Source organism: Hemibagrus wyckioides, linkage group LG08, assembly GCF_019097595.1.
Source record: "Hemibagrus wyckioides isolate EC202008001 linkage group LG08, SWU_Hwy_1.0, whole genome shotgun sequence".
NCBI lineage: Eukaryota > Metazoa > Chordata > Actinopteri > Siluriformes > Bagridae > Hemibagrus > Hemibagrus wyckioides.
The window spans coordinates 28,793,617-28,821,584 of record NC_080717.1 but is presented as its reverse complement, the minus strand read 5'-3'; the positions used below and the strand labels follow the sequence as shown (position 1 = coordinate 28,821,584).

At 41.7% G+C, this 27,968-nt stretch overlaps 3 protein-coding genes across 4 annotated transcripts; 1 reads left to right on the top strand and 2 right to left on the bottom strand.

Annotated features, from left to right (window-relative positions):
* Positions 1 to 215: 215 nt before the first annotated feature.
* On the bottom strand, positions 216 to 9,687 carry znf319b (zinc finger protein 319b). Its single transcript, XM_058397287.1, has 2 exons — positions 9,332 to 9,687; positions 216 to 2,535 (listed from the first exon to the last, which is right to left on the bottom strand). Exon 2 carries the CDS (start codon positions 2,213 to 2,215, stop codon positions 401 to 403), a length of 1,815 nt encoding a protein of 604 aa, XP_058253270.1. The 5' UTR covers positions 2,216 to 2,535; positions 9,332 to 9,687; the 3' UTR covers positions 216 to 400.
* Positions 9,688 to 10,073: 386 nt separating this feature from the next.
* On the top strand, positions 10,074 to 18,121 carry usb1 (U6 snRNA biogenesis 1). 2 transcript variants are annotated; one of them, XR_009205328.1, is made up of 8 exons: positions 10,074 to 10,450; positions 10,523 to 10,704; positions 11,440 to 11,623; positions 11,704 to 11,757; positions 12,649 to 12,754; positions 12,830 to 12,913; positions 13,725 to 13,904; positions 14,110 to 18,121. XR_009205328.1 is itself a non-coding variant. In XM_058397296.1 (7 exons), the coding sequence occupies exons 1-7, from the start codon at positions 10,326 to 10,328 to the stop codon at positions 13,827 to 13,829; spliced, it is 840 nt and encodes a 279-aa protein (XP_058253279.1). In that variant the 5' UTR covers positions 10,074 to 10,325; the 3' UTR covers positions 13,830 to 14,040. The 2 variants fall into 2 exon arrangements, 1 of the variants encoding a protein (XP_058253279.1); XM_058397296.1 differs by lacking the exon at positions 14,110 to 18,121 and having other exon boundaries at positions 13,725 to 14,040.
* Positions 18,122 to 18,261: 140 nt separating this feature from the next.
* Positions 18,262 to 25,859, bottom strand: pla2g15 (phospholipase A2, group XV). The gene is made up of 6 exons (XM_058397288.1): positions 25,544 to 25,859; positions 22,954 to 23,110; positions 21,582 to 21,700; positions 21,259 to 21,357; positions 20,559 to 20,783; positions 18,262 to 20,106 (listed from the first exon to the last, which is right to left on the bottom strand). Exons 1-6 carry the CDS (start codon positions 25,689 to 25,691, stop codon positions 19,595 to 19,597), a joined length of 1,260 nt encoding a protein of 419 aa, XP_058253271.1. The 5' UTR covers positions 25,692 to 25,859; the 3' UTR covers positions 18,262 to 19,594.
* Positions 25,860 to 27,968: the final 2,109 nt, after the last annotated feature.

The window sequence follows — 27,968 nt, the reverse complement described above, 5'->3', positions numbered from 1 at the left end:
TATTTTTTATTTTTTTAAATATAAACTCCAGAATTGTGACTGATAAAAGAGTGAACTGAATATCAAACTGAAAGAATGGCATGAAGACTCCAGAGTGAGCCATTTCTTCATCTCACAGATATGAAACTGCTCCTGTTCTCTCCCTCACTCTGTTCGTTCACCACGCAAAGTTTTTCTCCTTCATTATTTTCCCTTGAATTGTAACAAAATGGAGCTTTAAATCAAGGCTGGAAAGAGAACGATGCTTCTAGTTTTCAGCACCTATTGCTTGTCCAAAATGAAACGGTGTCCAACGGAATAACAAAGTACTTTATGTATATGCAGGTAACAAAACGATTATATTACTTGATTAGTATTTGGAGCTATCTAAAAAAAGAACAGGAGAAAAACAATGCGAGGGTTACTGAATAAGAGAAGACACCGGGTATCCGCCTCCTTCAGCAGTGTGTTGGACCGTGTGCTCCTGGAGCAATCCGAGATCTGCGAAGCGCTCGCCGCACCACACGCACTTGAACTGTGCATCCCTAGAGTGAACGCTTTGGTGTTTGGCAAGGTGCTCTCGCTGCTTGAAGCCCTTATCGCAGCTCGCACATTTGTACGGCTTCTCGCCGGTGTGGACACGGCGGTGGCGGTTCATCTCCGACGAGTATTTGAAGCGCTTCTCGCAGTCGGGGCACTTGAGCGGCTTCTCTCGCGATGGGTCGCAGCGGTGCTGAACAAACTCGGACGAAGACAGGAAGCGCCGGTCACACAGTGAGCACTTCAGAGGCTTCTCGTTGCAATGTGTGGTTTGGTGGCGCTGCAACGTCGTTGCTTTCTTGTAGGCCTTGCCGCAGACGTCGCACTTGTACGGCTTGTCCGGGTTGCTGGGAGGGCTCGAGCTCTCGCCGCACTTGTGCCGCAGCAGCTCGCCCGACTGGCTGAATCCTTTGCCGCACGAGGCGCACTTGAACAAGTTGTCCATGCCGTGCACGTGCTGGTGGTAAAGCAGGTGTGAGGGCTGCAGGAAGCCCTTGTCGCACAGGTTGCACTTGAACGGTCGGTCTCCGGAGGCAGTGTGAGTGCGGCGATGACGTACGAGTGCGTACTGCTGCTTGAAGCTCATCTGGCAGTCGTCGCAGTGATACGGACGCTCCTCGGAGTGTGTGCGCTCGTGCTGGCGCAGGTCGGACGGCCGCTTGAAGCCCTTGCCGCACGTGGCGCAGCGGAACGGCCGCGTGCCCTGTGGCTGACACTGGTGGTGCAGCAGCTCAGACGACTCCTTAAAGTGCAGCTCGCACACGTTGCACTTGAACAGGTGCTCGCCCGAGTGCGCGTACATGTGCCGCACCAGGTGTGAGCGGTGCTTAAAGCTCTTATCGCACACGGCACACTTAAACGCTCGCACCGAACTGTGCGTGTGCTGGTGGTGCTGTAGGTGGGAGTGCTGGCTGAAGCTCTTGTCACATGTCTCACACTTGAACGGCTTCTCACCCGTGTGCACGCGCTCGTGCCGCGTCAGTTCTGACAGATGGCGGAAACCCTTCGAGCACACAGAGCACTTGTATGGCCGGTAAGGAGCCGAGGACTCGAAGGCGGGTTGTCCAGAAGCACCGACTGCTGCGCTGCTGCTTGCTGATGCACCGTCGCCGGATGGCTGAGCTGGATTGTTGCTGCCGGAAGACGTCGGCGTGGCGTTTCCTGAAGACCCAGGCCGGTAGGTCTTCTCGCAGATCGAGCACTTCATGGGGTTTCCACTGTTGTGTGCATTGTGGTGCTGTGCCAGCGACGTGAGCAGCGAGAAGCCCATCTTGCACACGCCACACACAAACGGCTTCTGCTCCACCTGCACACACTGGTGCTCCAAGAGGTCTGTGGCCTGGTGGAAAATCTTCAGACACTGCGTGCACTGGAACGAGCGGTCCTGGCTTACCATGCACTGATGCTCGTGCGGATTGGCCAGATGCGAGATGTCGTGGCCGCACGCGCCACATTTGTGGCCTCCTTCGCTCCCCACCTGCAGTGTAGGCTGCTGCGCCTGAGCCGGATGCTGCTGCTGCTGGCTGTGCTGCTGGCTGTGATGTTGCTGCTGCTGTTGCTGCTGCTGCGACTGCAGGGTGTCCGGCTGCAGCACGATGCCGTACACGGCGCATCCGAGAGCGTTCTCTGCCCCCGGTGGGATGGTGTGGACGACGGGAGGCGGGGCAACAGCATGCTGCTGCCATGCCTCTGTCATCCGTGCCCGCGTGTATGGATTCAGCTTGGTGCCGTAGTGGGACCGCTTGGCATGTGAATCCAGGGGGAAGGGGTTGCTGGACTGGCCGCGATGCGACAAGTGGGGGGGCAACGAGGAACTTATTTTGGCGGTTCAGTTAGACCAGCTAAGGTGAGAAATGGGGAGATGTGTTGCACCTCAACCTCCAGGAGCACTCACTGACTCCGAAACGTGATCAGGACACTGTGTGGGGGGACATCCTCCCAACGTGAAAAACAAGATGGATGATGAAAGATCACAGGCACACCAGTTCCACCAGATTCCTCCTGCTGTGTTCACTCCTGCAAAGAGGAAGTCAGGTAATGAAGCATTTGTGATAAACACGTAATAGGTTACATATGCATAACTCTACAATATTTATCTACTTTGTCATCACTTGCCCAGATTAAGGAGGACATGTCTAATATTTACTCTGTATTTCATCTTGGTTCATCTTTCAGTATTTCATGTGTGTACAGTATTTCCATTAGTAGCCTTTGTCTTGATTGGACATCCACTTTAAGTTCAAAGACTCTGAGGAGACAAATTTTAACATCCCACATTTAATGTTCTTTTCAGTGCTTTTTTGCCTCAACTGTTACTGAATTCTCTAATTATTAATAGAGACAAAATTAAAGTTGAATTAAGTTTGAGTATGAATATTTTCTGAAAGAGAAGTGTTTTAATGTCTCTGTTTGATATTCAAGTTGCATTAGATGCATTTCTAAAGCTATTTGAACTCTTAAAAAAAAAAAAAATGAAAAAATCAATCATAATCTACAAAAATTTGCCCTGATTGTGTAACGTGTAGAATTATAGATAAGCATATGCTATGATGCTCATTAACAAGCTGAACAAACACAAATGGTTCAGTATCCAGCTGTCAGGTGCTGATTTTACTGCACAACAGCCTCCATATTACACATCTGGACATAGGTTGCACATCTGGCCAAACTGCCAGGGGTGGTGAGAATCACCAGGACATTATGCAGTATTTGATAAAAGAGGTGATACAGGGAGTCACTGTGTATAATTATTATTATTATTATTATTATTATTATTATTATTATTTACAGCTCATGTGTTATAATAAAAACACTGTACTTTCCTTCAGCTTCGTTAAAAATGTCGCACTGAAACAAACCGCTCTGAAGCTCAGAGGAAATAGGGAAGTATGTAGTGTTTATGAACAGACTTTTGCTTCCAAAAAACAAGTGAGCTAAGAAAGAAAAAACTAGAAAAGGAAAGACATTCTACTGTGCAAAGAAAAATAAAACGTCCTTCTTCCCCTCGCTTCCACACCTGCTCTACACGTCACATCACTACCTCTGGTGCTGCTCCTAGCATGCTCATACACAACAGTTATCGAACACACACACACACACACACACACACACACACAGGGCAGTGCTGACCTGAACTGTTTTTGTTTTTTTTGAGCTCAGCTTGTAACAATAATGTGATGAACACGGACACTGAGCCTCGCTCATCTTAGTTTATATCATAAATGTTGGGAAAAGAAAAAACTGGATGTCTGAATTTTACCAAATGTCTGAATTTCTTCGTACCTGGGTGTCTGTCTACGAATGACAATCAATCAATATTTTGATCAATATTAACATTGACACACCCGCAAAACTCCATATAAGGCAGGCAAACCTCACACCACTGAAATAACCACCAAAAGTAAAAAAAAAAAAAAAAAAAAAAAAAAGACAAGGAGGGGGGATTCTTGGCAGTAGAATTGAAAGTTATTTCAGACTCACATCTATGCCAATAAAAATATACATTATCAAAGCTGAAAGGCCAAAATCTGGAGCCAACTTACAGAAAATGTGAAAAATAATTGAATTAAGTGAAGTGAAAAGAAAAGTGGAGGTAACAAAACACACATCTAGTGTACCCAGGTGACCATGGACACCACGAGTTTTAATTCAAAGTGAAATGTCTCGGTGATTCTCAGCCAGAAATATCCTTTGTGTCCTCCATGACATGGCGTTAGAACATCAGAAGGACGTGTTAGGAGGAAGGCTATGGGAGTACCATAACTACACGATGCAGCTTGAGACTAACTACATCGGTCACTTATCGGTCATTGGGTGCTGACTCGAAGGAAGTGTTAAGAAAATGCTGCTGCATGTGGAATGGACCCCACACACCACCTGGAGCATGTCCTCCTTTTATACAGCAGCACTCTTATCTGAATATCTTTTTTTTCTTCTTATGGATTCATCTTGGCTTTAATTCTTTTTTGTTACCATTAGATCATATAAAGGACTAGGTTTCACAACAAAATTCATTAAATTCAAAAATATTGAAGCTATTTAAATGACACAGTAAATTCTTTATGTAAAAGTAACCGGCAATTCGACTTCCAAAATCTCTGTATCCGGGTTCATAACCGAGACCACATGATTTAAGCAAAATGCATTCTCAAAAACATGTTTCTAACAAGAGTTTGATCTTGGGCTGCACAATTAATGGATTTTCTAATTCAATTCAATTTATTTTGTATAGCACCTTTTACAATGAACTTTGTCTCAAAGCAGCTTTACAAAAGAAGAAAAACAGAGAAAGGGGAGGGGAAAAATGAAAATAAAAATAACTAGAAATAAGAATAAATCATTAAATTTAATTATTAAACTATTTTATTTTATCCCTAATGAGAAGCCTGTGGCGATGGTGGCAAGGAAAAACTCCCTGGGATGATATGAGGAAGAAACCTTGAGAGGAACCAGGCTCAGAAGGGAACCCATCCTCATTTGGGTGACACTGGACAGTAAATAATGTAACTGTAACTGATTAATGTCCTTTCTACAACAGAAATCAATGACCCATGAGGAACTATTAGGTCAGTGTAGTTTCTGAGGTCATTATAGACACTAATTCTTTGCTGTCACGAGCTGACAGATGAAATGGCAGATCTGTGACAGTGTGAAAGTCCCCAAGTGGCTCTGTCCATGGCTGTCTCCTGGTCCACACAGATCCATCCACGGCATCAGTGGGCACCAACAAGCGACGAGACTCCGACCAGGGGTAGGGCAGTGGTCACTAATGGTGATTACGATTACAGATGCCATGATTATGTAATCGTTCAAAGCTGCGATTACAAAAAAAAAATATACTTCCATTATTCTGCATGTTTATGTTTATTGCAGGTTATGTTGTGAGGGGCGAATAAAGATAATTGGCCTAATAGTCTGTAGGCGTGTCCTTATCAACACCCCAATTATCCACTTGTGCATGTCTCTCTCATCATGTTAACTTCGCAGACATGTGCGCTGATAAAGAAACATCAGATAGTTTGTAAAGTGTTGCTGAGAAGAATCAAGAATTAGAACTGAAAAGACGTGACTTTTGACTGACATCTCTGTGCGCGCGCACGCACACACCAAAATACCGCGAGAGTATGCGCTGGAATATGCTCTAGAACCGCTCTCGCGATACTGTAATGTTCTACACCTATCGGTCTGCACAGCGCCGCTTTTACTCCACGCGACTAAAACACCTTACAGCCCTTGAGAACGACAGCAATAAAAAACGGTCAGAAAACACAACAATGTTATTATTCAGATTATAGTCTAACTTTTCATTTTTAATGTTAACACAGTTGATAAAAGTTGGCAGAAAAATGTATGTTGTGTTAAAAAGGAGGCCCACCGTCTCTGATTATGAAAACTCCTGACATATAGGACCCTTTAGAATATTATTCCATACCCAATATATACAAAAGCCTTAAATGAAATAAGCCTAAAGACAGATCTAAATAAAATATAAACTGTTAAAGCACTAAGACATTACAGTCTGAACATCATGACTTTCTATTATTCACCTAATGCAGTATTTAAGTTAAAATACAGACATGGCTTAGGGGAACAATGGACCAGAACAGACTCCATCATTCAGCTGTTCTGTCTACTAAACAGGAATTCTCAGCACTATAAATACTAGTATGGTGATTGACCGTCAAGTCTCAGAGATACTCTCTGATGAGTCCACCCTCAAAGAAATAGGATAGAAAAGTCACCAAGATAACAAATATTTATATGTTATAAAATATGGCATGCAGTTGCTTAAAACAATGGTTAAAGCTATTCAAAACACCATTTAATGTAAATTGTGATAATTTAATTCCAATTTCAAGGGAATAGAGCTGTGTGATTAATCGTTATTATCAATTAATTCGAATTTATGGTTTATATCAATGTTGAAAAACGAAAATCGATTTTACGATTTCACTTTGGTTGGGCAGAGCGAGCTTCTGTAGTTCTGCGACGCAAAGAGCTTGTTTCCAAAAGAGGCGTGGCTTCATCAGTCGTGTTGAAGAACGCGCTGAAAGACGGAGAGGAGTCGCCGTATTCATATGAAATTTAAAGGGGACTGAGACGATCACCAATTTGTATACAGCTTATGGAGAATCACAGAATTTTTAGGAGCACTGAGTAGAAATATTAAAAAGGGCCTAGATACGAAAACGGCGACAGACTTCAGCTCCTCCCCATCTTTCAGCGCATTCTTCATTCTTCCGCAGCGTCACAGAGCGAGTATCAGAGGACAAGTGTGTGATCAGTGTGATCAGGAAGACTTGTATTTGTCTTGTTCAGTACTCAAATGTTATACACATCTATGCAATACAGTGTGATGCTGCAATAAGTTTACCATCCTACCCTGATAGTCACACCTTTATTTATATTATATTATATATATATATATATTTTTTTTTTTACTATTATACCCTCATTGGGGGCTGAACCCCCCTTAAATGAAAATCCTAGACTCACCCCTGATTGTGTTCATATACACAGTTGTAAAATGTTGTCCGGCTCCTGTTTGAGTTTATTGTTGTTAAGTTTCATGTTGAACTGATTTACAAAATAGTTTTTCTTCAGGGATTTTTTTCAGGTGACAACTATTTATTTTATAAAAAGTGATTTAAGTCTGCAGTTTGCAATTTATAAATCCCTCATATTTTGTTATATTACTTTATTTTGCCAGAATAATTAGAACTTGTAAAGACTGGTAAAAGTTTGCACTTTAATAAAAAAAAAAGAAAAAAGGTTTGTATGTTCTTGTAATGATTTTATTGATATGATATTGTTTTTCCAAAATAACAACAACAAAAAAAAAAACTTGTTAGCGAAAATAAGTTTGCACTTTTAGTCCAAATTTGCAGTTCATAAGTTTGGTTATATTGTTTTTGCTCAAATTAAAAAAAAAATCTATTCTATAGTCTCTAGTGTTTTATTATTATTTTTTTTTAGAAAAATAATTGTTTTAAAATCGAAAATCGAATTTTGTTTTAAAAAATCGCAGATTCAATTTATAGGACATATCGCCCAGCTCTACAAGGGAATAATCAACAATTATGATTTTTGTCAAACATTTCTAACAAAATCATACATACTCTGAAAAACCACCTGACAGACTCTGATCATCTCTGAGGCTTTTAGGATCAAGTGCTGGCGTGTTGTATGTTCTAGGAATGAGACAGATTTCAGGCACCAAATGTGTAGAACTGACCATTAATACCCCTGTTCATAGTAAAAGCTGTTCATATACACACAGATATCTCACAATATTGGCAAAAGTTTTGGGACACCCCTCCATTGAGTTCAGGGGGTTTGGGCTCGGCCCCTTAGTTCCAGTGAAAGGAGCTCTTAATGCTTCAGCTTCATACCAAGACATTTTGGACAATTTCATGCTCTTTGTGGGAACAGTTTGGGGATGACCCCTTCCTGTTCCAACATGACTGCACACCAGTGACCAAAGCAAGGTCCATAAAGACATGGATGAATTAGAGCGGAGACTGCGAGCCAGGCCAAAACTGGGACGTCTGCCTTTACATGCACATGAATGTAATATGGAGTTGTCCCGCCCTTTGCAGCTATAACAGCTTCAACTCTTCTGGGAAGGCTTTCCACAAGGTTTAGGAGTGTGTTTATGGGAATTTTTGACCGTTCTTCTAGAAGCGCATTTGTGAGGTCAGACACTGATGCTGGACGAGAAGGCCTGGCTCTCAGTCTCCACTCTAATTCATCCCAAAGGTGTTCTATGGGGTTGAGGTCAGGACTCTGTGCAGGCCAGTCAAGTTCCTCCACACCAAACTCACTCATCCATGTCTTTATGGACCTTGCTTTGGTCACTGGTGTACAGTCATGTTGGAACAGGAAGGGGTCATCCCCAAACTGTTCCCACAAAGAGCATGAAATTGTCCAAAATGTCTTGGTATGAAGCTGAAGCATTAAGAGTTCCTTTCACTGGAACTAAGGGGCCGAGTCCAACCCCTGAAAAACAACACCTGAACTCAGTGATTTGGAGGAGTGTCCCAAAACTTTTGACAATATAGTGTGTATATTATTTCTAATGTCATTATTTGATCACATGTACTTAACTCTCAAACTATTGTAACTCCACGCTGAAGCTGAATAGGAATTTGATTCATTCTTTGTTTTGTTTTGTTTTTTTGCACTAAAAGACAATAAAAGCGTGCTTTAGAAACAAAACTCGCCATTAATCATGATCATTGATTGATCAGAGATGAGTGATCAGTGATTAGATCAGTAATTAAAGCCGGGGAGAATGAAGAGGAAAGTTGGAGTTTACTGGAGCAGGTCTTCTGGAGGAAGAAGATGCTGCTACGCTGAAACTCCCATTGTTCTGGCTGGAAATAAAACATCTCTGCTTTTAATACGAGATGGAAAAATAAAGTCTGTGGAATTGGAAATACTGTGAGAGAACCTGCACACTTTCAACAGGCAGAATGAGAAACGGCGCCTTTTATTCACTTACCTGTTTAATACATAAAGATATTTACGCCACTTGTTTATCTATATTAGCATTAGCGGCTATTCGGGTCGGTTTACATTTTGCACCGGCATTTCGTAGAATGCACGAAGAAACCGTAGAAAAACCACCAAACCAATGCTAAAACTAAAAGAATAAAACACTTTACAAGCTCACGCGCTGTGTGCAAAATGGAAAAGCTTCTCATTGATACCGGTGAGCTAGCAGGCTAGCTATATTAGCATAGCTTTCAGGATACGTCGAGATGTTTCACTAAAAATGAATGTTTAAACACGTTATTAGCGTTTTACATACCTTTTCGTTCCTCCAGACACAAGTTGGCATTAGAATTTGGTTATTTTTTCTCCTTTAAAATATGTTCCGGTCTTGTAACCGACCGAAGGCCAAAATCTAATCCGCGGATTTTCCTGCTGGTCGGACGCCGCAGGCCGCTCACTTCATCCGCCTGTTAAAAGCAGCGCGAAACTCGAAGCAGTTTCTTTATAAACAACTAGAAATTGTATGTTGCGTTTGCAACGTGCCTAAAGAAATAAACCCATCGAGTGAAATGGCGTCTATTCGCGCTTTTTCAACTTAATTTCGGTTTCATAGCAGCAGCACAAGGCTCCATTTAACCACCGAACCCCCCAACAGGAACCTGAATAATAAATAATTGGCATCATACAGAGAACATACCGGAAACCTGGCTAGATTTTTTAAATTTAAAATAACTACAAGCTTATTGGCAAACACGCAAAAAGAAGTTTACATATCTATTTATTTATTTATTTATTTAATAATAAAAAAAACATTTATATTTGCTGTGCACGCGCAGGTTCTTGTTATTTATTTCAAACGTGCACAAAAAATGTGGCCAGATATCTTTGGCTTGAAATGGATCATGTCAATGGAGAGGCGATCGCAAATGTTTTTCTGGTCAACTTCCAAGCATTTTCTATTGAGATCACTACAACAGTCAAGACTTGCTAATTATACACCGTTTCGACAAAGAAAAAACTGATTTGTTGAATATTTGTAACACAAATCCGGAACTAATGCAGTCGATATTGTTGCAGGTGGGACTTCTGATGGCGCAACACTTTGCCTTCAGTCCCAAATATCTCTGTGCTTCCTATACAGGGAACGTAATAATATATTTTTATTTTTTAACTTAGGTCGATTATTATATGTTGTAGAACTATTTTTTGGCGGGATCTTTTCATTTTTCATGGTCTTAAAACGCCTGCCAAATGAAATTATAATAACGCGTGTAACGTATAACTTTTAAAGAGTTGATGTGTGTTGTAACATGCTAGTTAATTACAGCAGCAGCTCGGAAGAAGAAAATGACTTTAATACTAACAGAAATAAGAGTGCCAAACATGAGGGTCCAGGTGGGACAAAAACCCAAGGAAAGATGACAGAGGAAACCAGGTTTGTCAGAGAATTAGAAGTCATAATTGTTTATTTTTTTATGGAGTGAAACTGAACCCTTTTATAATCCAGGGTTTCAGCTCCAGGAAAGGATGAAGGTTCATGTCAGACTCGTCTTCCTCTGCCTGCCTCTGTGATGGAGATGTTCAGAGACTCAGAAGAGCAGCACTTTGAAGACAGGTCTCAGCATGGAGGACGACTCCGGTCTTTCCAGCACGAGAGAGGCAACTGGGCTACTTATGTCTATCTGCCATGTAAGACTCAAAGTAGGGTTGATGAGATAACCTAATACTGGTCCTGTCCTACAAATTCCCTACTCTGACACACCGAGTTTAGTGTAGGAAGAACTGTCCATATAGAAATCAGGTGTGTTGGAGCAGGGACAACATTAATATACACTATATGACAAAAACGTATGTGAAGACCTGACCCTTCACACCAATTTTTTTGGAACTTTCCCAAAAATTAAGAAGCTCACGATTGCTAAAAAGTCTTTGTATGGTACAGCATTAAGATTCCCAGTACAATAAAGCTCATGGTTTGCCTAGGATGATATGGAATAACTCGAGTGGCCTGTTAAAGAGCCCTGACTGGAAAACTGACTGCACCCCAGGCCTCCTCACCCAACATCAGTGCCTGATCCTACTAATGCTGTGGCTGAATCATCTCAGATCCCCTCATCCACACTCCAAAATCTAGTGGAAAAGTCTTTCCAGAAGAGTAACAGTAGCCCTGATGGAATGTGATGTTCAGTAAGTGCATATAGATGTGATGTCCAGGTCTTCATATACTTTTGACCATATCGTATGTAGAACAGGATCATGCAGAATGAGCAACCATGAACTTTGAACTCTTGCTTCAGCTTCTGAAAAATATGTTCACAGACTGTATGAGGGTCAGTGAGGCCAGCATTTGGACCCATGACAAAGTCTTTTCACAATCTATGTCCTGTTAGGAATATTGGCCTGAATCGGCAGTTTCCATTTCAGATGAGCCTGAAGACGGGTTCCCGGAGTTGCTGGATGAGCTGCGGGTTTGTGCCGAAGCTTGCGGCGTCACCTTGACCCGGGCTGAAGAGTTTCACATCAGCCTCTCTCAGACGGTGGTCCTGCGACACCACTGGATTCAACCATTTGTTCAGTCGCTGCGTTCTGCACTGGCAACATGCAGCGGGTCTGGACCTGTTTTCTTGTTCCCTTTGACCTGAAAATTGCTTCATGACATATATTAACTGTGAGCATTGATTTTTGCAGATTTGTATGTCTAGCAGATAAACTGAAAGTGTACTCCAATCAAGAAAAAACTAGGTAAGTCTCTCATTTCTAGCTTGGATTGCATTTTTTTTTGAAGATGTCTTATATTTGCATTATTGTATAAATATAACTTATTGTATGCAGGCACGAATCGAAGGTGGACTGTAATTTAGCTTTCTGTCAGATTGAAGCCTAGAGATGTTCAAACACTATACAGAAGCAGTACATAGAAATAGGGATTTTTAATTACATCCTGAATATTCATACCTACTGAACTACATATTATTCAAGTTGTGTTTTCAGAAAATGTGACAGATCTGAACAGCTCTGATCTGGCTGGTGGTATAGCTAGTATCTAGGGCAGAAAATTTTAATATAAGTGTCTCAAATGAAGAAGCTTGCAATGTCCTTTAGTTTTCTTATTTAGGAAACTGACTGGCCTGCACAGAGTCCTGACCTCAACCCAATAGAACACCTTTGGGATGAATTAGAGTGGAGACTGTGAGCCAGACCTTCTTGTCCAACATCAGTGCCTGACCTCACAAATGTGCTTCTAGAGGAACGGTCAGAAATTCCCATAAACACACTCCTAAACCTTGTGGAAAGCCTTCCCAGAAGAGTTGAAGCTGTTATAGCGGCAAAGGGCGGGACAACTCCATATTACATTCATGTGCATGTAAAGGCAGACGTCCCAAATCTTTTGGCAATATAGTGTACATTTTGCACAATTTACTCCTTTACAAAAATGATGAGCCCAAAACATGTTCGTTGTCTGACATTGTTCTGTTTGTCATTAGCGCTAACAGAGTAATATATCTTTCATATCCACAAACACTTTCCCTCCCATCAGTATAAAATGAGTAATTTATACACTCGCTTCTGATGAGTCAGATTTCAGACTTGGATTAAAATGTTTCTGTGGTTGTGACATCTCATCCTCTGCAGGACTTTTCTCAGTATGGAAATCTCCACAGGTCACACTCAGCTTCTTGAGGTTGTGAAAAGAGTGGACAAGGTCATGGAAGAGTTCAACCTTAGCACTTACTATGAGGTCAGCAGATTTCTTAAAGAAACTGAGTCCGATGTTACTCTGCTTTCATCTGCTCACTCATTGTGTGTCTTCTAGGATCCATCGTTTCACTTGAGTCTGGCCTGGTGTGTTGGAGACTTCACTAAAACACTGCAGCGTGCGTGTTTAACAGAGATGCAGGTACAGAACTGAGACCACCAGACCAAGAGAACAATTATACACTGGCGATTCCACACGAGATTTCACAGAGATTTTCACATCAAACATGACTTCAGAACAAAAACAAATATAGAGTTTTGCAGCAAAAAAGAAGAAAAAGAATGCAGGTGTAATCCTGGCTGAGAAGGCGGTATAGGTGCTCCATTTGGAGCTGCCGTGTTTGTGAGCTGTAAAAGTAAGCAGCATGCGGTTGGTGTTCCGCCGGAGCCTGTCTGATCAGGAATCTTCAATACCACATGTCTGATATTTACAATTCGAAATCGAGGACGAAGCAGAAGCAGAAAAATAATCATATTGGCACCACACACTTGAGGGTTAATTAGACAAATAGTTGTTGCGATACACCTTGAACCGGGCCATGCCCCCATGATCACTGGAGGGGGCAAATCAGGCACAAAATTGGGCATAAAATCTTTGTAGTGTGTAGCGAGCCTAAGCAGAAAATCAATTTGAGTGAGTCTAAAAGAAAACTTAATTTGTTAACTGTAAAAGAGAACTGTGTATAACTTCACAAGTTAAACATGCTCCGTTTCTGTTATCTGCAGTTTTGAAACCTACTCACGTGACTAACAGTTTACAGAATAACCGTTTAACCTTTAACCCCTCTCTACTATTAATGTGAGCAGCTAAACAAGCATCTGTCACTTACTAAACATGTTCATGTGGACCGTGTCAGGATTTTTTCATATGAGAGTAACTTCCTGACTACCTGACTTTCACCCAGGTAACTGACCTGTTTTAACCTCTGATCCGTTTCTGTTTCTCTCTACAGAGTCTGGTGGACGGCCACGAAGATGGACCTTTTCAGATAAGGCTGAAGTGCAAGGAGCTCCGCTGCAAAATCGGGAATAAATTCTTTCTCTTCCCAATACAGTGACACACGGCACCTAGGAGGATTTTACAGTAATAACAGACTAATGCTTTCAGAAGAGTCAGAGTAGCCTTACTGAAGGTGTGATGAATGTAATATTTCACTGTTTATTATTACTAGGATACTGAAATAAATAAGAGACTATAATTTCCATTACAAATCTTCTAACACTTTTAAATAATGTGCTGAATTAAATATTTTTTGTACAGTAAATACCCTTTAATACTTTTTTATTATGTATTATTTATATCCATCCACCTGTCCATTTTCTACTTATTCTACACAGGGTTGCTGGCGTCTCTCCCAGGGGATTCTGGGTATAAGCTGGGAAACAGAGTGCCAATTCTATCACAGGGCACAATTACACACAAACTCACACATTTCAGAGAGGCCAATCAGCCAATAACACATTTCTTACTAGGAGAGGAAACCCCTAAAGATAATGAGATCTCCATACACAGAGGTTAGAGAAACCCCTGACCCTGGAGGTGTGAGGGCAAGCGTGTTGAATACAAAGCCACTTTGCCTCCAGTTTATTAATTACATACTTTTCTTATTTTAATAAGGAACTGACTAAAAGCACTGAATTCAGGATTATTTTACATTAAAAAATGGAACATTCTCCTAAGGACAACCACTGATACAGAGAAAACTTTCTTATATTATTATATAGGCTAATACAAGTCTACTGCATGGAGAATGCTTTGCCTGGCTATAGAGGATATATTAAAGCACCTGAGTTCAATATATCTTTTAAGGTCCTGACATTCAGTGTCACTGGGAGAAAAGTCTGGCCTCGATATTTCCTGAACTTTGAAGTCTCCTACATGGACCACCTGTAAAATTATTACTCCTCAAAAACAGTACATGCCCAAGTCTCACCTAGATGCTGAAGATTTGTATCTAAAGCATTGCTGCTGTTATCATACAGACTGTCCTGTGATCATCTCAGAATTCTTGATTCTTCTACACCAGTATACTGTAATGATCTATAATCCTGATCTCAAGTGACATAAAAGATGGAGGGTCTGGTTTCTCTTCAGGTATCTTCCTTGAGTTTTTCTTTGCCATGATCATCTCTGTCACAAAGGAGCGTAACAGAAATCAAACCAATGTCTAATGCACAGGTGGCTGAATCTATGGGTTTCTGTCTGAGTAAATTCTGCTTTTTTTAACCCAGTGAAAGAGTACTACGAATCAGAAATATTATCAGATGAATCTCACATCTTTGTCTGAATTCCCTCAGTAGAATTAGAGATCGCTTTAAATTATTTTTTTTTCTCTATCACTCATACGTGAAATGTTGTTCACCATATAAGTATAAATAAGCCTCAAGAAATGGACAGTTACTGTTACCCCTTTTCAAACAGTAGAGGAAATAGCTATTTCCTGTACTGCTAACAGCGAAACCTCACTTGTCGCAACTTCCGACACGACGAAACTGCAGCAAGGATTTGTTTCTTCTAACATATTACATGATCGGCTGTACTCTTTAAAACTTAACAACTGCATCAACCAAACTAAAATACTGATCAAATACAAGCTCAAGATTTTATCTCACTTCAATTATTTATTTTTGCCTTCCAGAGGGATATTGAATATACAGTGTATTGCTGTATGCTGTATAATATAGGAACTAGTGCTTCATATCAATTTATTTATTCATTCATTATCCTTCCACTTTTCCTGGTGGGGGTCTTACTTGTGACAAGCTCAGAAGGCTTGTCATCTCTCCAGCAGGCCTTGGGTCTGCCTGTGGATTCTCCATCCAGTGGGACAACCCCGGCGCAGCTCTACCAGGAGCTGATTATCCTTGTAAGTTGCCCAAAACTCAACTGACATCTGATTTCTGATGAGCAGTGACTCTAATCTGAGCTCTCCCAGATTATCAAGCTCCTCATCCAATCATGCACAGCAACTCTGCAGAGGCATATCATGTCTGCTGCCTGTACTTATGACGTTATTCTTTAGGTCACTACCTTCAGCTTGTAAACCGCCAGGTAATGACAGGAATGTACTGACTGACCAGCTAACAGGTCCTGCTTTACCACTACAGACTTGTACAGCAACTGTAACAATGCTGCTGTTGAGCGTGTTGTCAATCTCACCTACTGTTTCTCCATCACTTGTGAAGAAGATCCCAAGACACTTAAACTCCTCCAGGGGCAAGGGACCAAGGGAACCATGGGCTCAGACTTAGAGGTGCTGATTTTCAACTTCACACTGAGAAGAATGCATGTTCAGATGTCCACTTCAGGTGGTGCTAAGAAAATATTGTGCAAATACCAGGGATTTAACTTCCTGTCTCCATACTAGACATCTCTCCAACCTTGATATCCTGTCTGTGGAAACCACAAAAAGGACTGGAGTAAAGAGCTTTCCCTTCGACAGAGCCAACTTGAAGGGTTTTGACTTGCAGAGGAAGGCATTCTCTCACTACACTCATACAGAGCACAGATCATGTGAGGTATCCACCCAGAGACCTGATCTTCCTACAGTACAGGATCATACTCCCATTACCACTAACAAGATCTCGTCCACTGTTCCACAGCCTGGCATGAACCCACATAGTTTCTCCTGAATCAAGGTTTCAAATACTGAGGTCTTCATCTACTGAGGAGTTTTCACGTGAGCCTGATTCTTTGGAACACACCTTAGATCTTCGTACACCATAGAAGAGGCGTGTCAACCACATGACCACAAGTTAAACATCTCTGGCTGAATCTCATCCACTATGAAGGTTTCTAACCACCATAATATCCTCAGCCACAGAGATGGATTCCAAAACACCAAAGGTGTCTGGCACTGCCTCCTGTGAGGAGGATTCTGGGGTCCACGGGCTTCTGGAGTTCCTCATAGCGATCCCCGGTCGGGACTGACACCCCCTGACTAAAAAATTTGTACCTGTAGATGAAAGTGATGTAACTGCATTTAAACAACAAAGTATCACTTTTTTCACTTATTAAACAAAAGAAATCAACAAAAATGTGTATTTCACCTGAGGAAAAAGTTAGCACACCCTCTGCCCTAATAGCTAATGTTCCCCCATTGGCTGAAATAACCTCACTGAGATGTTTCTTGTAGCCATCTACCAGTTTCTGACATGGACTAGAAGAAAGTTTCCCCCACTCCTCAATGCAGAACTCTTTCAGCTGTGTGATGTTTGGGGGGTTTCCTGCACACACAGTCCGGTTCAGATCACCCCACAGGATCTCAATAGGATTTAGATCTGGACTCGGCCATTCCAGAATTCTCCATGTTTTACTTTTCAGCCAGTCCTTGGTGGATTTACTGGGATGTTTTGGGTCATTGTAATGTGGCAAGGTCCAGTTCTGCTTTAGCTTCAATTTTTTGACAGATCGTCTCACATGTTCCTCAAGCACCTTCCGATCCAATGTAGAATTCATAATGGACTCTATGATGGTGATCTGGCCATGCTGCAGCAAAGCATCCCCAAACCAGAACACTTCCACCTCCATGTTTCACAGGTGGTATGAGGTTCACTTGCTGAAATGTTGGATTTGGTTTACACCAAACATGCCCTGTTATGGTGTCCGAATAATTCAGTTTTAGACTCATCTCCCTGAAGCACATTATTCCAGAAGTCTTGGCCTTTGTCTCTGTGTTCTTTGGGAAACTTCAGTCTTGCCCTCATGTTTTTCTTAGACCTCCCATGATTACGTTGTGTAGTCTCTTTCTGATTTAAGATTCATTCACTTTGACATCAACTGTCCCGTGATGATATTTTAGGGTTTTTGGAGATCTTGCGGTCTGCTCTCGGGGTGAATTTGCTCGGACGGTCTGACCTGGCCATGGTGGCAGTTGTTTTAAATGTTCTCCATTTGTAAATGATTTTCTGGACAGTGGAACGGCTGATTACAAATTCTTTTGAGATCTTTTTATATCCCTTACCAGACTCATAAGCATCAACAATCTTCTTTCTGAAGGCCTCAGAGAGCTGTTTGGATCTCACCATGGTGATACCTCTCACTTCAACAATGAAGAGCAAACCAAGCTAAATGTCTGAGGGTTAAATAAGACACGCCTCCTTCACAATGCTCTGGAACAATCTTCCACCTGATGTGATTCACCTGGAGGTTATTTTATCCATTTTAAGTACAAATAAATGTGGGTGTGTCCTTACATTTACCCTCACATGAAATTGGATTTTTTTAAAATGACATTTAAAAAAGAAACTTCTTTGGTTTTATTTGTTTAAATGGTAATGTCACTGCATTCTTATTTAGTTAAATTATGACTTTCTATCATTTCTGTTTACTCATCTGGTGCAACCAGAGAAAGTTTAAGGAACTTGCATGAGTGGTGTGGTGTTAGCTTTTATTACTAGCCCCAAGCATTAGCTGCTGATCAACCTTTGCCTTTATGCAAAGCCTTGTATCTAAAACACCCGAGTCAATGAGTCAATGAGGCAGGATGGTTTAACTTTAAAATCCACACTGTTCAACCCATACTGAATACAAATATTCTTGACACGTTTTAAAGGCACAACAATAGCATTTTGTCCTTATAAAATTAACAATACTGATTTGTACAGGTTCACAAAAGCTGTTGATCACTCATACAGTTCTCACATGCCCTTTTTCACCCACACCAAACATAAAACAACAAATCAATAAAATGTTAAGATCCCACTTGTACATCAGAATGAGAACAGTGAAAATGACTACAGAAATTTGGAACAAACAGGTTTTCCAGCAAAACAGAATAAATGGATCCAAAATGAACTCTAAAAGGCTTTTAAATCTATTCTTTAGAAATATAATGCTATGTAAATATATAATGCTAGACATACCTCCAGCTTGACTGCATACAAAACCTGAAATTTATACTGCATAACGTCATACTATCTCTCTCTTTTCTTAAATATATGTAATCGCTGAGGTGTCTGGATTCTGCACCCAAGTTAACTTAACAAGCTGATCTGGGTATGAAAACAAAATAGAGGATTCTAAGGACAAACTCTTTCTCTGTAAACATCTCAGCATGAGGTCCCTGCTGATGGAATGACCAAAGTTCTCTCTGCATTGTGCATTTTAATGTCTGCAAAAGCAGCTGTGTCTTTGTAGTGTCCGATTTAACAGAAATATAAGCAGGAAAAAAACATTCAAAATATAAACATCTGATTTATAATCAATAAAAAGATTTTTGGTATAATTAGTATGAATTTAAAAGTATAGCACTATCATGATTCAGCTCAGTTCTTCTCAGAGGGGAAAAAAATAATAAAAAGAAATCGCAGGCACATCAGTATCAGCAGAAGAGATATCTAAAGTGGCACAGAACATTTGGTCTAAATCACATAGTAAATATCAATACTTTCATAAATAATAAATTTAGGATTTTTAACAACCCAAATATAAAATTCATGGATGCCTCTTTTTCTGATTGTGCCCAAGAATGTGCAAGTGGATTAACCTGGACTAATTTATCCATATAACTACTCTACAACATACAGGTGACCACTGGACATTTACAAAGAAATAAAGAAGTGGTTAACCGCCAAGGATTTTTAGTAAAAAAGGAGAACTGAGGCATTTTCATTTATGAAATCGACCCAGATCATTTCTCTTAATTAAAGTGGCAATCTGTGCCAAGCGCTTTTTAAAAAGGTAAACATTACATTTTAAAACAGAAGTAGTTAACCTCAACGGGGCAAAAATTCATGATAAAAGCAGAAATGAGGACTTTCAGTCAGGTGTGAACGGTCATTTCTGCTAATTAAAAAGGTGAAAATGAAAGTGTTGTGTGCGTCAGGGTAAGAACAGCACGTCTTTAATGTACGTGACGGTAGTGAAGTTCAGCAGCATAGCCACGTGCTCGTTCCCTGGCAGTTCCTTCAGAATCACGGGCTGTTTCTGCTCGGTTTTCCAGCGTTTGCACTGCACGGCACTCAGCACGTTCACCGTGCCGTCTCCCTCGCCGTTCACCACCTCAGGGTCGGCGTCTGGGAACGTGCTGTAGCGGTAAGCTGTCGCCGTGGCGATGCCCGTCCCGTACAGACAGTGCACGGGAACGCCGGGGGCCTCCAGAGCCTGCACCAGTGGCTCCGTATCCTGGCGCATGTCCCAGCCGTCCTCGAAGCCAATGTCCTTGAAGAAACGCTCGTAATCTTTCACCGTGTAGTTGGCGGTGGGTGTGGAGACCAGCGTCATGTCGCTCGGCCACGTGTGAGCGTACGGGAAGAGCCACGCCGTGGACACGGCAGTCCGCTGCTGGGTGCGGATCTTCACAGGTCTGATCACCGGAATACGATTATTATCCCCTGAACAGGAAGACCGGGACATGTTAAAGCTAAAGAAACAGTACTACTCTTATTACTAACAAAAAGATTTTCATTCATATAAAAAACAATGTACAGCATAATTTATATATTTAGTTATTTTTGTGCTATGTAAATATACTGTACAGTTCAGATGAAAACAGATGTTCTGTTCAGTTACTATTTATAATGCACATCTGAGTACAATGTGTTGAATTAGGTACAAGTTCACTGTTTACTGTGTTTACTTCTGTATATAATAAATATGTTATAGCACCAAAGGTCATCTTCTTGTAATGTCATGAACTCTGATTCTCATTTAATGAGCTAAAAGATCTTTCCTCCTTTTAGCTTATTAGGCTTTCAGAGATCTTTTATACAGATATTAAATATTAAAGTTAAATCTAAACAGCAGGACTTTGGACACCTCTACCACACAGAATATAATTTCTTACCACTGGCCATCACTCGCAGTGTCTTGACCACGCCGGCCCACGGAGGACCCAGACACACAAACGCCTTGATGTATTTGTCCTTCCAAGCCTGTGGCTGCTGGTTCAGGAAGTACAGTGTGTACATGTTGCCCATGCTGTGAGCGACGAGGACCACCGGCCCACCGTACTTCTGCGCCATCTCCTCGATCATCTGCTGCAGCTTCAGGAAGTATTCCTTGTTCTCATCTGTAATAATAAAGAGCGCAAATACAGCTTTCTTTAAAAAATTGAACAAATCATTTTTAAAAAGATTTATAAGGAAGCTCTTGAGAATACTGAGCTGGATTTGGGTCATTTTTTTAACGATTGCACCTCAAATTAATCTCATAAGATACGATATTAAAGGAATGTCTTCATCTATATAAATTTGGTAGCCAAATAAAGGAAGCAATTCCTGCAAATCAAGCATTTGTCACTTAATCGAAACCACTTAGAGGCAATATTATCATTCTATAAACTTTATGATACTTTAATGGCTCGGTCAGATTTACTAGACTTACTGAAAATATCTGAGGTAATTAAATGAAAAATTGTCAGTTAGAAGAAGAAATGTTTTGGGTACCAATTTAGATTTTTATTCTTTAATTCTACCCATGATGCTCTGCAGTTCTCAAACGTAGGGCATTACGAAGTTTAGCCAAAGGATTCAGATTTTACGCACTGGGAGCTTTTCTCCAGTCGTAAGGCGCTCCTCGGACATCTTCATCTCTGGTGTAACCCCAATTCACCAGGGCTTGCACTATGGTGAAGAAGTACATTCCTGTAATGGAGAGGAAACAAAACAAGCGTGAGGACGACTGCAAAGAAGCTCTCAGTGCAGACGACTGCGCTTGTTGCAGTGAACTGAACTTTTAGATCCTCTAGGCATTTATTTCACTGCTTATTTCAGTGCAAGAGAAACAACAAACGAAAAAACAAACAAACGAAGCAGCCTGAAGAGGTTTGTGACAAATAGCCACAGCTGGAAGTGTAGCTGTTACTCACCCATGCTGCGTTTGCTCGGGTCCAGGTATTCCAGGCCGAACGTCTGGCCGAAGCCGGGCACCCGGATATCCACACCCGGAGGCGCTTCTGTACCTCGAGTTGTGTGATTGTAGATCAGCCTGATGCACACAATGAGGAGAATACATATGAAAGGTTCTTGTGTATTATGTTCAGCACTAAACAAGAAGTTAATACACGCTGTAGGGAAAATAAAAACCTGTTTAAAAATAAATCATTGTCATGACAAAAGGTCTGTGTTACAGATGAAAGGGGATTCGAGTATATCAGTCGCTCTGACGTGTCGATCTTTAGGGGTTATTTCTTAAGCGATACAGTTCTATATACTTTTAGTTTTTCTTTATAATACGACTCCGTAAGCACTGAAGGAGAAGACGAGTGCATCAAATCAAATCAGTGAAACTTTAAACCCTGCTAAACTCACATTTTCAGCCATTAGTGTTTACTCAGATCTTTCTGAGAAGCAAAGCCTCATTGCAGAGATCATGATGAAGCCTCACAACACAAAGTATCCTGATCTAGCCACTGAAGTAGAAAAATAACTCCTGCTTGAGGAAATACGTCTGACGACATACAGAAGAAACATGAAAACAGAGCTTGCTAATATGGACCTGAGTCACAACTTTAACTGAGAATTTCGATCTTGTGTAATGTAGTGTAAAGTCATTATGACATACGGCAACCGAATAGAAAGTTGCTGGGCGTGACGGATGAAACCGCTAGCAGGCAGAGAGCGTCTCGGACTTCCCTAATCTAATTAAAATCACAGACGGACAGTCATACTGATTTGACGTCAGCGTTTAGGAGACCGTTCAGAATTTTTGAGTCTGAGTATTAGTGGAACACTGCATAAATCTAGGTATAGAAGGTCTAACCTGAGCATATAGTGTGCAAGAATTGTGGTCACCTGACCATCACACCCATATGTGGTTCTTTCACAAAGATGAAAGCACACAACTGATTATAAAGAATGTTTTTGTATGCCGAAGCATTACAACTTCCCTTCCCATCACAAAGCCTCTGTACATGTAAAGAGGACTGGAGTGTCTGACTCAACCTCACTGAACACCTTTGGAATGAACTGGAACACCGAGAGAACCCCAGACCTCCTCACTCTTACAACATCAGTCTAACTGAATGCTCACAAATCCACACAGACACGCTTCAACATCCAGCAGAGTGAGTGGATATTACTACAACAGTAAAAGAGGAAATCGATCTGGAAAGGGAAGTTCAACAAGCTCCTACAGGTCAGCATTCCATGACACACTTGACTTACCTGCAAAATACCTGTACCTGTGACCTAATAATGGGTATTATCCATCATGAGATGGATCGACTTGATGCTTCTCACCTCATATTATCGATCCAGCAGTCGATGGCCACTGGCAGCAAAAGGTCCGGGTTCAACCACAGCGTGAAGTACTCATCTGTCTTCTTATAACAGATGTAATGAACGACGCTGGGTTTATCTAGCTTAGCCTCCAGCTGGTTGCCCAGATCTCCTGGAACTGCAAAACAGAAGACTGAGTGAAATTCCCGGTTACAGTTGCTGTCAGAGCGGAATTCAGCAAGGCTACGTGTTCAGTAAATACTGCAGAATTTCCCAAGATTATTTCTGTCATATTTGTTGTGCAATCCTGGACAAGCCTCAGTGTAGCTCTTATATTCTGCAGATTATTCCAAAGATGGCATGTTCCAAAGGGCCATATACTATACCTGTGAAATCTTGTATTCATGAAGAAACATGTTCCTGTTTATAACAGCCAATCCCACACCAGACTCTCTTTCTTTCCTCTCTCTCAAAGTGAATAAGAATTGGAATAAAAATAAAAAAAACCCAGGAAGAAGTCCTCTCTCCCGAAGCCAGACCCTTCCTTCCACAAACGCTAAACAAAACATCTCCTCACAGAAAAGAGCATCATATCAACAGTTTATGTGGAACGTCCATCCTGCAAGTCGCTGTTTCAATAAAGTACTAGAAGGAGAGAATGAATAGAAACCAGTAATCAATCAGCACCTCCTGAACAAACAGAATCAAGACTTTAACCGATTTAGAGCTATGTGTTTGTCTCTACATGCGTTCACATCTAAGGATGTTGACCGTGAGTCTGATAAGGAAGCTGTCCACTTCCTGTCACTCAGTGACTGATGATCAGTCATTAAGGCTTAAAAGGAAATAGTTACTTTAAATATTGTTACTGCTGAGGCAACAGACCTGAAATGAAGCTGTAGGATAAACTCGGATATTAGCACGTGGTCAAACAGTGGCCTGTGTGCTTGCTGAACGCTAGATAAAGAGCTGGCGATATCTCAGTTGACTTTTTGGTTAATACAACTCGTTGCGGTTTGACTTCTGAGCACCGAAGCTTGCCTTATTTTCAGTGCTGCCCTTTACTTTTTAAAAACCACAAACCTACTTAAAAAGCTATTTCCTTATACTGTATTTTGACTCTTGTGCATAATGCAGTACATGCACTTATGTTTTGGGAATATAAAAAAATGTAGTAATAACAAAAAGGATCAAATAAATGAGAGAGGGACTTTCAGTACTGGTATGTCTTCATTCTCTTATATGTGCCCTGTAAAGCACTGGGAAATGTATTTCTTCATTCATTTTCATGTTCATCCACACGGAAACGTCTGAAAACACTCAGGTCCCTGTACTGCACACGAGTAAAACAAGACACACTTCCACCTGCATCATTTCCACCCGGTCTTTATTTACTTCAAAACGGAGAGCATCCAAAACAACTGCTCTACAAAGTCGTCCACCATCCTAGCTGAATCGCTCACAGGACTAAAAATGTCTCAGTTTTCGAAACCCTCCGTGTTCACAGTCCACACTAAGACACGAAAAACGCTGTTTTCAAGTTTATCCACTTTTCAAAAAGATCCGTTCTCGTCAACTAAAAACGGCGTCTCGGTGTGGACGGAAGGACAAAACCGATAGATAAATATGTGTTTTTTTTTTACAGGACAATGTATTAATGTGGACATGGCCTTAGAGGAAGTAGATGCTTCACCTTATTCCCATGTCAGCAGCGATCATATGATAGAGGAGAGCTGGCTGGAGGATGATAGAGGAACAAATTGGGGGAAAATAACTGAACACACACACAAGTTCAACTGCTCTTAGGGCGTCTGTCAGATTAATATACACAAGTGTTGATTTTACTCGTGAGTTTACTGAAAAATAAAAAAACAGATTTATTAACATAATGCTATGGTATGTCCTGTATGTATTTATACGCCGACAACAAAATGTTTAATAGTAAGTCATATTTCCTGTGATTTAACCTTCTCAGTGATAAATCTACTCACTTTTTATTATTAGTGTTATTTCACTTTTTACCATTTGTGGTCACTTTACTTTTAAAAAGTGTCCTAGTACATATTATTTGTTTCTTGAATCTTTGTTGAACTGTTATTCCAGTCTGTAATGTACAGGACGTATTGGTGTCCAGTTGTGTTATTAATAAACACTACATTGTGTAACAGCAGTGAGAAGAAGCTTCCCTGACCACCTCATGTGACTGGACGTCATATGAATCACCACACAGACACAAGGCCAGGAAACTCGAGGAAGAACTGACCTCTCTAATCCTTCCCAATTTCAGGATGTCTTGGTCATACACTCCGGTGAAATTGTGTTCGTTTGAAGGTCATGGATGGATTAGACAATTACACAAATGCTAATCATTTATTACTTTGAAACTGGACTTTGATAAGGTGTCACAAGCACTGTTTGTAATCTCTGCAGGCTAAATTTCACAAAACGTTCAGGTCAACACCGTCCTGCATTTCAGTCTGTCCAATCACGCGCCCTCAGGTCAACAAGTCAACAGTGAACGAGTCGTCATCAGTAAACAAGACTAACGATTAGCATTAATAACTGTGAGTGTCGTGGAATAAATACCTGTTTTGTAAATGCATCAACTTACTCAGTACCACAGGAGGTCGGTCCGAGCACGGCTTCCCATCGGAACATTTTAAACTTCTGCCCCAGGCGAATGAAGCTAAAAACAAGAAGAAGAAGAAGAAGAAGAAGAAGGCGAGCTGGTTTAAACAAATCATCTTCCATCGGATCATATCTGGGCTGATAACACCACGGTCCGTACTACATCAAAATGAAGCCATGGTGAGGGATTATTAAGCTAACGAGCAAGATGATAAACAAATATAAAATGAAATACAGAAAGACGATAGAGAGCGCGCCCCATGAGCGCGGAGAGGTTTTTAACGCTGAACTCACTCAGGCTGTAGTGACGATGAACGATGACATCGATTTCAGTGGGCGGGGCTATGAATTGATTAATTTTTCGCCGACTGTTATTTACTAGGCAGCGTTTTTTTTTTCATGTAAAGGTTTTTAAAGGTGAAGTAGAGACCCTGAATATGGCCATCCAAAAGTGTTTAAACATTCATTTCCCAAGAGCTTACCAGAAATATTCATTATATCACAGGACATGAACGCTGTAACTCTGTATTAATGCTCTCCTAATGATAGTTTAGTGTTTCTGTAGTAAGAGCTCATCCTCAGGGCCGTGCTCAGATGAAAACACACATAATACCCTAATAATAAACTTTTTTTGTTGTCTGTAATCTGTAATCACTGATGTTGTGACACCAGTTAGGGGATGACAAACCTCTTGAATAACACACCCCAGACCATGCAGCTATACGAAAATAATCTATTTTAATAAGAAACAGTGCTCCATTTGCACCTCATGCCGTATTAAACCCCCCACAGCTCGCGTATATTTTCATATAATTGTATTAGTCCTTACTTATTCATTCATCTTTAGTAGTCACAGGGTTGTGTTTGCAGATCCGGAGCATATCCCTGGAACATGAGGCTGGAAACCATCATCGTACACACACACACACACACACACACACACACTCATTCACAAACAGGGGAAATTTTGCATAGCCAGTTCATCTAGCAGGCAAGAAGAAACTAGAGATCCTGGAAGAAACCTATGAAGAGATATTGGGACACTGGGAGAACAGTAACCTGGGACATTGGGAGAACAGTAACCTGGGACACTGGAACAGTAACCTGGGACACTGGGAGAACAGTAACCTGGGACATTGGGAGAACAGTAACCTGGGACATTGGGAGAACAGTAACCTGGGACACTGGAACAATAACCTGGGACACTGGGAGAACAGTAACCTGGGACACTGGAACAGTAACCTGGGACACTGGAACAGTAACCTGGGACACTGGGAGAACAGTAACCTGGGACATTGGGAGAACAGTAACCTGGGACACTGGAACAGTAACCTGGGACACTGGGAGAACAGTAACCTGGGACACTGGGAGAACAGTAACCTGGGACACTGGAACAGTAACCTGGGACACTGGGAGAACAGTAACCTGGGACACTGGAACAGTAACCTGGGACACTGGAACAGTAACCTGGGACACTGGGAGAACAGTAACCTGGGACACTGGAACAGTAACCTGGGACACTAGGAGAACAGTAACCTGGGACACTGGAACAGTAACCTGGGACACTGGGAGAACAGTAACCTGGGACATTGGGAGAACAGTAACCTGGGACACTGGAACAGTAACCTGGGACACTGGGAGAACAGTAACCTGGGACACTGGAACAGTAACCTGGGACACTGGGAGAACAGTAACCTGGGACACTGGAACAGTAACCTGGGACACTGGGAGAACAGTAACCTGGGACACTGGAACAGTAACCTGGGACACTGGGAGAACAGTAACCTGGGACACTGGGAGAACAGTAACCTGGGACACTGGAACAGTAACCTGGGACACTGGGAGAACAGTAACCTGGGACACTGGGAGAACAGTAACCTGGGACACTGGAACAGTAACCTGGGACACTGGAACAGTAACCTGGGACACTGGAACAGTAACCTGGGACACTGGGAGAACAGTAACCTGGGACACTGGAACAGTAACCTGGGACACTGGAACAGTAACCTGGGACACTGGGAGAACAGTAACCTGGGACACTGGAACAGTAACCTGGGACACTGGAACAGTAACCTGGGACACTGGGAGAACAGTAACCTGGGACACTGGAACAGTAACCTGGGACACTGGGAGAACAGTAACCTGGGACACTGGAACAGTAACCTGGGACACTGGAACAGTAACCTGGCACACTGGGAGAACAGTAACCTGGGACACTGGAACAGTAACCTGGGACACTGGAACAGTAACCTGGGACACTGGGAGAACAGTAACCTGGGACACTGGAACAGTAACCTGGGACACTGGAACAGTAACCTGGCACACTGGGAGAACAGTAACCTGGGACACTGGGAGAACAGTAACCTGGGACACTGGGAGAACAGTAACCTGGGACACTGGAACAGTAA